At 30.8% G+C, this 13,495-nt stretch overlaps 1 protein-coding gene across 4 annotated transcripts in view; it reads left to right on the top strand.

Annotated features, from left to right (window-relative positions):
• Positions 1-13,495, top strand: part of Epac (Exchange protein directly activated by cAMP) — a 445,559-nt gene that overhangs the window by 375,849 nt on the left and 56,215 nt on the right. For all 4 annotated transcript variants that reach the window (XM_085813001.1, XM_085813002.1, XM_085813003.1 and 1 more), the window contains 3 exons: positions 2,025-2,262; positions 7,625-7,808; positions 13,274-13,419. In XM_085813001.1, the coding sequence (XP_085669127.1) occupies positions 2,025-2,262; positions 7,625-7,808; positions 13,274-13,419 (568 nt within the window). The remainder of the gene's footprint in view (positions 1-2,024; positions 2,263-7,624; positions 7,809-13,273; positions 13,420-13,495) is intronic.

The raw sequence follows: 13,495 nt of genomic DNA, 5'->3' as shown, positions 1-13,495 counted from the left end.
AGAGTCTTAGGTAATCAGCAGAGCTACTAGTTTAACATGCTTATAATCCAATGCAAAAGAAGTCTTTAGTTGTCAACAGCGGTAGCGATTTAGCTGGATCATTCCGGCGAATTGGGCTGTATCTATGTTGTGGATGCTTGGAGACGATTCTACATTAAGTGCTTCCTTGGCTTTGTGCTCTTCTGTTGCGCATTATATAAAATATTCTTAGCATGCAAATGAGACTGTTTCATAGCGTTATATAAAAATGCCAGAGTACAACAAACACACGTTAAACGGTCATGTTTAGGGTCAAAATATTTTATTTAGTGCGCGATTTACAGTACGGTTGCGTGGAAGAGAAAAATAGTACAAGGGTGTAAAATACGGAGGTCGGGAGGACTGACATGGGATTGTTAAATGAAATATAAACTTTTTCAATTCATGAGTGATACACTGTAATAAAATGAGTGCCTTTTACAAACACGTGGTATATCATCGTAATAATACCATTTAAAGTAGAATTCATCAGACTGTAAAGTTCCCGCCCTCTACTTGCAATACTATAATTACTCAGAACTAGGTATTTTTGATAAAAATATGGAGTATTGCTCCGCTCTTTCAAAAATATTCAGGCAATGTTTTGTACAGGTGTTTTTATGTTGGAACACGTAATTATTCCCGTTATTTGCTAGGAATTTCGAAGTAGTGCTCAGCACGTGTGTCACTAAATATTTCAGTGAATGATGGCCGCAAAGTAGGTGGATTTTATTATCATGCTTTCAAGACCCAGTGCCCCTCCCTCCATTAACGGCTTCGTAGAAGAAATTCTTTCCTTCATTTCTAGGTATTGTGTTTAAATTCTCCCTGCGTGGCAGATGGTTGTTCTTTTTTATTCGTTGTTTGGGGGGGTAGTTTCTATCATTTCTTCCTTTAAAGATAAGGAATCCAAAGATGAATATTTCTCATTATTATTTCTTATATTATTTATTTATAAATTAACAGAATTAAGAATTATTTTGTATGTGTTACAATTCGATCAATAATTGTTGCAATACTAGTGGTCTTAAGTTATTTCGTCTTATTGGAATCACTCAGTCGGGAAGAGGCGCGATACAGTTATTAATTCTGTTTTGTTTATCTGTTAGAAAAAGATGGTAATCAGGTTCTTGTTGTAAGCATCTTCATTTATTTCTTCACAGTTATTTGCCTTTCATCTAAGAGGATTTACCTGCGGTAAACACAAGCATTTTAGATGAAAAGGCCTGCCCATATAGTTTAAAAATAACAGGAAAAAATTACATTTTTACCCCGAATACATTAATACAATGATTATGATACTTTCCCAGTTGTGAGTTAGATCTAGTTCTCGTTACCAGGACCGGATTTATATATAAGCTACACAAGCTATAGCTTAGGGCTCCCGCTTTCTTGGGAGCCCCCAAAAATATTTTTGGCACTGATATATAATATATGGACTATATACTATATAATATATGGACTATATATTATATAATATATGGACTATATGCTATATATTATATAATATATGGACTATATATTATATGTCAGTTCCAAATATGATTTAATATGATTATGCCAAATTATACATATAATATATGGACTGACATATAATACATGGACTCTATAAAGGGCCCCATATCTCAAATAGCTTAGGTCCTTATCAAGTATAAATCCTGCACTGCTTGTTACTAAGGCACCATTTATTGCATTGATATTATTATTTAATCAGCATGTAATCATGTAACAGATGAAAATTCAGTCTGAAGTTTCAGAATGCTGATAAATTATGAAATGAAACAAGTCACAAATTCAATGAGATATTTTAAATAGAACAAATAGTTTCTGGTGAAATAATTTTAAATTTGTTTAACAGAATATTATTTCCTTCAAAATGCAAGCATAGCTTTTCTATTACTATTATTTTTCAAGAGAAACAAAAGACGAGCATTCTGAAATAACAGTTTTCAAGCTTATTCTATGTTTTTAAATTGAGTTTTGTTATTCAACAAATACTCTTTCAGGAACCTTCAACAGCCGTATCACGGGCAGGATGGGTGCTGAGGACACTAATATTGTGCCAAAGTCCACACCTGATCCGGGACAGGAAGTACCACATACGCACATTCCGAAAGTGCCTAGTGGGATCTGAGATGGTGGACTGGCTTATGCAACAAGGTGCTGTCTACGTCAGAATACACTCTCGAAGCCAAGCGGTCGGTATGTGGCAAGCGCTAATGGAGGAAGGCGTCATTACGCATGGTTAGTTAAATTCTACTGTTAATTGCCAATATTTTAAATTTTATTAAATTTGTTTATAGACTGAATTTTACTTAATATTATCTCCCGAAAAATTTTCAGTAATAGTACTTGGGCTAATGAGGTGCTAGGTCATTGTTACTGTGATATCTGAAACAGAGCTATACAGCCTGGCTATGCATATTCGCGAAATTTAATTTCAGAATGCTGTTCTAGGCAGGACATGAAAACATGACATCGTGAATCTCAAACACCTTACTAAATAATGACGTACATTTATATTCTAGTGAGTATATTCTGTTGTTTGCCGATTAAGTATCATGGTTGGTCTTTCGGGTTTATATCGAACAAAACTGGGTGAAAAATTTGTATTGGTTCTCTTTTAATCCATGAAAAGCTGTTTTTCTATTGCCACTGGTACTCTGTAAGCTTCAATGATAGCCATAACTCTATATTATTGTTTGTTTCGTTACCAATGTAGTTGATTTATGAGAATTAATGTTAACCGTTGCTCGATGTGACTTTATACTTATAAATGAATAAGCACATTTTTACAGTTTCTAGAATAAGATAATGTGACTATTCCATTCTCATTAATAATAATAATTAATTAAAATGATTATTAATAATTAATTAATAATTCTTATTACTTAAGAGCGCAATGTTTTCTCATCCGGGTATGTATATACCCGGATGAATGAATGAATATTTGGAGTAAATCTATTGAAAAGACGGATTAATGTTTATATGCAATAACGCCTGTTTATTTTTCTTACAAAACTTTTTAAATCATATAAACTTGCTCGTTTCATTGTGCTTATTTTCTGTAAAATGATTCTACAAATATTAAAATCGAGAACGGTACATAGAAAGTAAATTATTATTCATATTTAAATCTTTTTGAGTTCAAAAGTAGTTCAGCGGAGTGAAGAAAGTATTGAAAGCAACATTTAGTGATTGATTGCTGGTAAAAAGTAATAGAAATCACGGGCAAAAAATATTTATTAAAAGATGTCTAATAATCGTCTTTCGTGTTTGTTATGATGTAAACAGAATAAGTATACTTAATCTCCACTTATATATCAACAACAAAATGTTGCTCAAAATATTGTTTAAAATTCCGATATCCTTATCTATTGTACTCACTCATCACTGAAACATCAAGACTCCTTATAACCTGTCATCTACGTCAGAAGTAATCTGTTTCTACGTATAACTCAAATTTGGTGTTGGTTTAGTATTTAGAGATTTTTCTTACTGCGTTGTATTTTTTCCTTAAATATTTTACATTAATAAAAAATAATATTTTATTTAATTGTATAATGTGTGTACTTTTTATAAAGTTGATTTCGTAGATTGCAAATAAAGTAATGTCAAACTTTAGATCCTATATAAATGAAAAGTTAATTTTATTTTTTTTTACGTAGGAATTGATGGTATGTGTAAGCAAATTAAAAAAGATTCGCAACTTAATTTCTTCAAATAAAAAGAGTTTGATATTTTAACACATATAAATAGATATGTATTTGATCTGCAAGGCAGACCAAAGATGGTTCCAGATATTTTTCTGCTGTGTTGATAGAGAAACAATTACAAAGCCTTATAATTTTTCTCCTTGATGATGCTAATATTTCGCCTTATATTTTAAATACATCTATTATTCAGTGTGTGTATTTGTATTACAAATGAAATACCTCACTTTTTAGCTTAGGAAAATCATTGCAAATCTGGTTTTATTACACTGCAAAGGACTGACAGCTTAGCTAGGTTAATAATTTTATCATTGAACGGAACTTTGCGGTGAGTTTCTTTAATTTTAGAGAATTTTTCTATGCTTCCCCCTAAATCAGAATTTTTCTATCAGTATCAAATAAATCCGCGAATTTTGCATTCTTTCATATTGTATTTTAATTTCTGTTATGATCATTAGCTTATTCAGATATTTTGGGTAATTTTTATTTTTGCAAAGTAATAAATAATTTTTATTCTTCGTACTGCATATCAATCCGGTTCTTATGTTCAAATTATAAGACTAAATTACCCTAAATTTTGCCGGATCTCTGTTGTATAAGTCATTCTCCGAAACGAAGTTCCCTTCTCTTGCTTGACAAGGCCAACAAACACTTTCGATGCCGAATGATCCTTTTTTAAAAACATATACTTTATGAAGAAAAATATGTATACAAAGTTTAATATAAAATCACCGTTTAATAAAAATGGTAGTCTTTATCTATGCATTGCATATGTTTCCAAAATTTGACTAATTTATAAAGTTTAATTAAAAATAAAATGCTTAATTTGTATTTAATTACAAATCAATTATTTTGTTATTGCTTATTTTTGGAAATGTTAATGCAAACATTTGCGCGAGATTTCCAGTGTAAACTCCAGACCGTGAAAGTTTCGCGAATTTTCACTACTTGCCCCGCGAATTATGCTGCCTTTTTTCCTCCACGATTCCCACGATTCTTTGGCCTTTTTCTCCAATTCGTAACTATGTGCTGTTTTTTGTAAATCATATAAAAAATAGTTATGATTTTATCACAGAAAAGTAAATTGTCAGTATGAATACGGAACTGCTTTTTCTCCTGCGATAAAATTACCGCTATAATTATACGCCTTTTCCCGTAAATTGGTAATAGTAATTATTTTTATTAGCGAGTTTACATATTTAGGGTACGTTTTTGTGAATTTACTCATACAAGTAAGTACATGCACTTTGTTTTCATGATTGGTTATAATAAATACGATATATTATAATCAGGATCGATGGTAATTGGTTAAAATAATGAAAAGTCTTAAACTAATTCAACAGATTCCGTACCAGTAATGATTCAGTGACAGTAAGAAAATTTTGGCTTCAAGCGGTTATCAGAGTTTTAACAAAATTGTGTTCAAATAAAATTCTTTTCTGTTTTATCCACTTGTTAAATAGTGAATTTTACTGTTCAATTTAAATTAAACTGAAAAAATTCTGTTTTATCCACTCTTCTAAAATGTTAACAAATGTAGCTGGTTAGGGTCAAGACATTTTTAATCTTACGAATGTCGATGTGAAATTCGAAAATTCAAATCCTTGAGTCTTCGCACCACTTTTGTGATTCAAATGCTAATCTAAAAGCCGTTAAGCATTTTAACTCAAACATTTGGAAATATTATTTTTCGTATAACGTGCAGGCAGAGGTAAAAATATGGGGACCATCAGCGATGTATCACATGTATATGGATAATGTCTTTCCAATACTAACTTTTAAAGTAAATTTAAATTAGCTTTTAAAATAATTAAATAAGCTTTTAAAGTAAATTTTACGAATTTTATATGAGCTCAGAAACAAACAAATTCGAATTTCGCTGAGATGAAAATCTGGAGCTTCAAGGAACTGGAAGTTATCTATCATGCTGCGTAAGGTAATCTTACCGCATGCTTCACATGTTCCTTCTTACCATATGCCCCATTACTTATTAAAAATAATACTTTGCCACCGTGGGATTAAAATACAATTTAAGAGTCACAAGTTAAGCTGGAATATTTGTCTTGGTATAACAAAAAGATCAAACAAAACAAAAACATAACAAGGAAATAACAGAATAAAAACGGGTAAGCCAATGACGCAATGAATTGTATTGATAGTATTTAGTGAGTGTTCATGCGGTCAGATGGTTTGGGAATAACATCAAATTACTGGGAAATAAGAATATGAGATTTCAGGGTCGTTGGAAATAAAAATTTAATTAAATTTTTGTGTTAAGGGGAGGAACGGTATGATTCTTGGGACAGCGTATTCAATTCGTATACATCAAGTGTAGATTTTCAGTGTATGTAAATCATAAAGTAATTTATTAATTGTATAAAGATCATAACGTGTACATGAAATAAAATTTTAGTGATAGGTTTTTTAATTGAGAATACAAAAAAGGATTTTAAAAAGACGCTAACAACTAACAAAATTGAGTAAAAGTTTTAGAAAGGGTATGTTGCAATAGATAATTGCATTTTATAATGCTCATGAGTGTGTCCTTCTTTTACTAGGTGAAAATTATGTTTATGTAACATGCAACGTCTCTTATGCTTTGCAAAGATTGCTTTAACTAAGGATACTGATTTAAATTAAAAATGACATGCCGGATAATGATTATTGGAGAAGTCACACAACAAGAATTTCGCATTAAAGAACATGAGACGTGTGCTAAGAAAAAGGAAATACGGAAATTCTCTGTTGCCCAGTACTATTAGTCCAAAAATCACACCTTCCATTTTTTTGCTGCCAGAATTATTCAAAAAACATCTTCCATTGTTGAAATGGATTTTCTAGAGGCATTTCACATTCAAAAAAAATCTTCCTGTTCTAGTTGACGACCCTAATTCGAATCCATCTTTACCTTCAGCTTTTAATGGAATTAGGTTTAAGTTTTCCTGTTTCATCAATAGATGGCGCCAGTAGCACAGCTTCTGTCTATACATTCTCATTTTATCTTATCACCATACGTTATCTCATTCTGATATACTGCATTTAGACTGCTGAAGAAGATGGTTTTGTAGTTAAACAATCGAAACTAGTTCTGGAAAATTTACAAATATTACGTTGATTCTTGTTGTTTGACTTCTCCAATAAGGATATTGATGTTAATTAAAAACATCTGGAGTGCGTGGAAAGTAGTTTCTGAAGTTTTCAATTAATTTTTCTCAGTTCAGTGATATGAGAACGTCTATAGAAACTTCTGTAAAAGAAAAAGGGAATATATATATATATATATATATTGTTACAATTACTAGAAACTGATATACGTTGACCCGAGTGCCATATTCTTGAATTTCTACAGGGAATTTAGCTTCATATCTGAATGCTCGTGTGCGTTGTTTCTTGAAATAATGCCCGCCTCTCAACACTTGGTATAATTTTAGAAATCTGATATTCTAAAAGAATATCAGAAGTGTGAACTTTACTCAAATATTTTATTATAAAACCATATGGAGAATATAATAAAGTTCAAGTTTAAAGTTTTTATTATGTACCTCATTTCCTAAGCTTCATTTGTATCTTTTAAGCTAATACTATAAGTGCTTTTTTAAAGAGTGTATTCTTAATTTGTTTATCATTAAAGGCATATTTGAAATTTTGCATTAATCATATTATTTTAATACTAAGTAAAAGTTCCTTTTTCTTCTTCATATAATTATCATTTTCATATAAAAGATTTGAGCGATTCAACATTCAAAACATTCCAGATATTCGAGAAACTTCCGACATTCCGATTCAGATTCGAGAAAATTTATGTTTCATCCTCTGGGATTCATATTCTGAATAAAACTTTTGCTCCCTTATTATTTTATTATACAGAATTTCAATCAATATATCTTTTACAGTAACAAACGAACATCAGTTTAAAGACAAGTATTTATTCTACCGGTTCAGAGAAGACCAACAAGAAGGTGTGCCACCGCCGACGTTTGAAGACAAGCAACAAGCTGAAGCGGAACTACCAGAAACTTTGGGACTGTTACTTCAGCTGGCACCCGATGCAATTTTTCGAATGATTCTTCGTAAACCGTAAGTCACGTTGGTTATTCTGAACAATGTAAAAGGTCCATCTGTCATTCCATTCTGTTGTAAAGACTAGCATTCTTGCAGCATAATGCATATCATAATGTAAGCTGAAATAACTTGTTATATCTTCAGTATAAGAAATCAAAAATTCTGTAAACATTTGAAATTGTTATTTATATAAAATCTAGAGTTTCTATTATGCTCTGGCTCTCTTACTTTATGTACATATCCTGCCTGTGAGAAACTGCCATGATATTTTTTTTTTCAAAACTTCATCTTATTTTACAGCTTAATTTTTTTTTAGTTAGCTTTTAGATAAAATGGGATGTTCTGTCTTACGCAATATTTTAAAATAATGAATAAATGTTTAACTGAATAAATGTTTAAGAATAGGATTTTCTGAAAGGGGCAGTTTGTTTATTCTTTGTATTTCCTGCAAATTTTTGTTCTTTGAATGTTGTATTGCATTTAAAGTTGGACTTTGTGCGTTCTGAGGCAATGTTGTAAGTATTCAATAAAATTAACGCTTCAAAACTATTACAGGCGTTTATTTACTTATGTATGCCATGTATATAATATTATATACTCAGAAAATTTCTATATCTTTGCATTTTGGCGTACTTTTTCTTCACGTGATAGAGGAGTTTTGACAGGCGTTTTCCAGTCTACTGAAACATTTCAATGTTTAGTACTTTTAATACCCCTGAAAATTTGAAATTTTCATTGCGAACAATAAATAAATGGTGTTTAATTTTCAAATGAGCTACCATTGGCCGAAAATTAAAAAAGTTACAAAAGTGAGCTACCAGTGGCGGAGAAAATATGTTCTGCGCGCGAGACTTTGTATCGGAAATTTTAAAGATATTCTCTTTTAAATATTTTGTGATATTGCGGTTGAATTTGATTTTATGGTTTAAGTGCGAAGAACATAGTTTTAATAAATAAAGGTAACACACAAAACATTAAAAAGAACGCCCGTTTGGTCGTAATATAAAATCTGAAAGCTTTCAGGTATTTTTTTTGTTGTTTTTGTTTGTTTGTTTGTTTATTAGTTTACTTAGCTGACGACATATAAATCAAATTAAATTGTGTTTTCAACAACCGGACTTAAGATGTATAAAATTTAAAGAGCAAGAGTACACGAATTTCACACATGCTGTATATTATTTAATGATTACATTAAAATATGAAGGTTTATAGAAAAGCAAAGAAAGACTTGAATACTTTGCAGTAGTACAAATTAACTGAATATGTTTGTTAAAATAATAATCATATTATATGGTTTTGTTTATACAGTACTTTAGCTGATATAGTATGTACAGAAGGAGGAAAACTTTTGCCTCTTAGTGAGTGTCAGTTACTTTTTATAACCTCACATGCAATGAATCTAGTTCAACAATATAATTTTAGTTTTCGCTTTCTACTTGAAAAATTATATTAGTAATACTTCTTTCCGTTTACCTGCAGCCATCATGTCAGTGTCGTCAGCATCATTTTGCTTATCAATATATTGAATTGCATCTTCATCTCGACGGGATCTTCACCATTAATTTTCCTTTGGCTGGATACAATTGTCTGATTAATACAGCGATTTAAATGAGAATTAAATAACTTGAAATCAGATACAACGCAATAAATTGGAATCACGAATCAGGCATCAAACATGAATTTGGAATGAAGTGTTAAGAATATTGCAAAAACTGTAACAAAATTAAAATAAAAAGTTAAAATTGCACATGTTTGATATTAATTACACGAGATTTAACATAATAAAGAGCACTAGGTGTGCTGGTAGAAATGATGCTTTCCTTTAAAAAGTCTATTTCCACGATTTCTAATAGCTGCACTTAAAAATGTGATATAGAACATACACTTTGGAGAACAAAAGCAGTAAAATATAAAGCTTTGTATCTTTAAAATATTTTATGATCACATTTTATATAAACTGTGTTATGATGTCTGTTATTTCATGAACCATAGAAATGAAATTGCCTTTTGCTCCATTTGGCTTGTTACTAGAATAATATTTTTGCGACGCGAATTTCTGTGATTAATTGCGTAAGTTTTGAAGTTATCTGGTTTCGAGCGTATCATAATTTTCAGAGAATGTCGAACAAATCTATGGGTTTTCTATTTTCTATATATTTATTTTCTGTCGTAAGTGTTGGATTATTTTACATATCTGAATAAATGTATAAAGTAAATAAATAAATATTTAATAAAATAATTAAATGTTATCGTCCATTAGAATTTAAGCGAAAAATACACTGCAAAATAATCTTGTTTCAATATTCTTGAATTTTTGCTGAAGTCATCGAATACCATTTTTCACCCAATATTAAAATTATAGTAGAGTTTTGCTTTTGTTTAATTTTGCCATTATTATATTTAAATTCATGAATGGGAATTTTATATGAAGCAAGATTCAGGTAAAAAAGCAAAGATATCTCTTTGGCTCTCAGTTATTATACCTATGTAGAAAGCATTTTATCTTTGCTATTTGCAGGTACTCTTTTATTTTTGTATTCCAGAATTCAGACTAGATAACAGGAGGTATGCTTGAAATGAGTCACTGTTGCAAATATGTCTTTGATCGATTGAAAGGTGCCCTTAAAGTTGGAGGAAGAGCGTGTCTTCAATGTCGTTTAACATCTGCGATTTTGATGTTGACTGATCAGACAGAACCTATTTGCTTTTGCTCTTATCGAAAGAAAAGACGGAAAATGTTGTCATCGCTGATATTCTGAAAATTGTATTTTGTCGTAGATATTAAATGCAATTATTCCATCTTTTATCATTTGCAAATCAAATCCAGAATTTGCGTCTTGACTCCTCGGAAATCTATATTTTGTAGAATGCACATCTAGTGATTAGCATGAAATATTAATCCTTAATTCATATTTTTTTTTAAACATTTAATTAAAAACTCATTCTAATAGTAAAAGTATGGAAATTTTGTGGTTTTCCTATTAAAATGCACATAGAAAATTCATTCCAGATAAAAAATTTTAAATATAAACGCTTATTTTTTAGACTTTATCTCTTTCCATTATTTTAGTTTTAAAATTTTTTAGTTTTAAAATAGAGATATAATGGGCTATCATTTTTATTTATTTATTATAAAATATTTAATATTTAAATGATTTACGAAATTTATGCGTCAAACCCTTGACTTTGGGAATCAGAAAATGTTTCCGAGAAATTTATGCAAAATAACGAGCAGAGAAAATCTGTATATTTGGTAAACCTTAATGATAATTTACCTGCCTTAATGATACCTTAATGATAATTTACCGAATGTCGTCAGTCTATTACCATTCTTTTTCTAATCTCACAAAGCTATTGACACTTTTTTGTTGACACTTTTCGGTGCTTAAGTGTTACCCCGTCGACAGTAAAACTGTCGGTAAGCAGCACGATATAGCGCCAATTATAAGTTTAACGTAACGCCGACTGATATGCTGTAATCCCGTTTGATGGTACTCTGACTGATTCTCAAAAACCCCCTTTGGATTTTATGAGTAAGGATATAAATTAACTCTTCTTTATATATTTGTTTCTTACATTTGAAAACAATAAGTAAAATTCGAGACCTGCCTTCGACAGAACAGCAAGCAATGGCTTATTTTCAAAATTATTGGCTTTTACAGTAAACCTGTTATGGATTGGAACACTTACCTGTACGCAAGCTACACGTAGACGTTCCAGAAACAATAGGAAGGCCTAAATCAACAAAACCTTTTATGAAGACAAAAATGAAACTAGTCGAATACTGATTGTTTTTTAAACAAAAAGGCGCCAATTGCCTCAGAATTCTACAAGAAAGATTGGCAAAACTTTGGCAGGATCTCCGCCTACTTGCAAGGTAGCAAACTTTTACGTTCAAACGGAATAAGTACCCACTTCTATATCCTGATTTTATACTCTTACGCTGTTAACTTTAAAGTTCCATATCGCCTTGGTGTAACTGTAAATTATAAGACGTGTATTAGGCGACTGTTCGACAACTTTTCTTCCCTCCTACCTTCAAATTATAAGTATCTCGGTTCAAGTAAAAGGTTAAAATAAAATTGTTTATTAGCACTAAAACGACGAATTTGTTTTTTTGTATTAAAACGTCGAAAACCATAATTTTCATGAGTTCAATTACTATCAAGACTGTAATGTATTTAATACGTTTATATATGTAATAACTTGGCAATAGCTGGTGATGTAGATAGTTGCATAAAGAAGAAGAATTGCAAACGTGAGCGAATTCAGTTACTTTTTTTATATATGGTTACACGCATTTTTCATTAAGCTAATAGTTATAAAATGAGCAATATATTATTATTACTATACTTCACTCTAGAGAACGAATGGTGGAATATGGCGACCAGAATTTTCAAGTCCTTTTGTCGAATTCTCTCATTGTCCTTGGAGTAGTATTGGAAAAAATGATGCGACGTCAGAGTTGTCTATATTGGCAGAAGAGGGCACACACAATTGATTGGCACTCGAAATGTTACTTATCCAATTTATCATTTTTTATTCAAATGCAAAGCAATAATTCAGCGCACTAAAACTAGGACAGTCATTTTTTTAAATGTATGTGTTACTGGAACTCCCCCTGTTTTATTACTACCTTAATAATCTTCATTTCTTGCATTGAAAATGGTATACAAATTACATCTGCAATGATTCATCTATTGAAGAGAGGCTGGTGGTGTGATGAAAATTTGAAGTGCTGTTTTTGTTATTACACAATACAGCATAATAGAATAACTCATTGTATCTGTCATATTTACTTCACTTCATCAACTATATTTAATTAAAACAGAAGTATTCTTTATCAGGATTAAAATTATTAATACCAAATTTATTTATTTGTCGAATTTTTTTCATTTCATCGAAAAATGATTTTCTCTAAACATTAATTTCATTCATCATTTCTTTTTTGGACTTATATTTGTACGTTTTTTGATGTTTTAAAATGCTTTAATAAATTTCCGTTGCACTTTTTTTAAAACAAAATACTTTAAAGAAGCTGCTTAGGCTATTGATTGTAAGGTAGTTGATTAAAGAAGAAAAATATCTATAAATTGTGAATTGGGTTAAAACAGAGGGAACCAAGTTTTCGTTTTTATTGCATTTAAATCTGTCAAGTCCTCTGAAAAAAGTGATGCATAATTGCCGTTAGTGATAGTGGCCAGGTCTAAGCTTTTAGATTCTTCGTAGCAGGTGTAATTTGAAATGAAATGTCTTTTATGATGCATTGGGACTATTGTATTATAATGTGCCATACCTAGTCCCTAAGTCCCAAAGCTCTAATGGAATTCTAACAGTAAACGCCCTTCTGGGCTGGGTGCGTGTTCCCTATCTAATTTACTTAGCAGTAAACTCTTATTCGTTAGGATCACTGAATGACAAACACTTACTTGTTTTGTTGAATATTTTATGCGAGAAATTAAATTGAAATGTTCTTTTAGGTTGGGAGATCGGTCAGCGGAAGATCTGGAGATCATCTATGAAGAACTCCTCCACATCAAAGCTTTGTCTCACCTTTCGAACAGCGTAAAGAGGGAGTTGGCTGGAGTTCTAGTCTTTGAATCCCATCCAAAATCCGGAACAGTCCGTAAGAATGCATATATTTTAGATCATAAAGTATTTCACGAAAATAACGTAACTACTCCTTGTTGAAATAACTGTGC

The sequence above is a fragment of the Stegodyphus dumicola genome, chromosome 3 (assembly GCF_044657685.1).
Source record: "Stegodyphus dumicola isolate Sdum_Otavi_A_Nest chromosome 3, ASM4465768v1".
Taxonomy (NCBI): domain Eukaryota; kingdom Metazoa; phylum Arthropoda; class Arachnida; order Araneae; family Eresidae; genus Stegodyphus; species Stegodyphus dumicola.
This window is presented reverse-complemented; position numbering and strand designations above follow the sequence as displayed.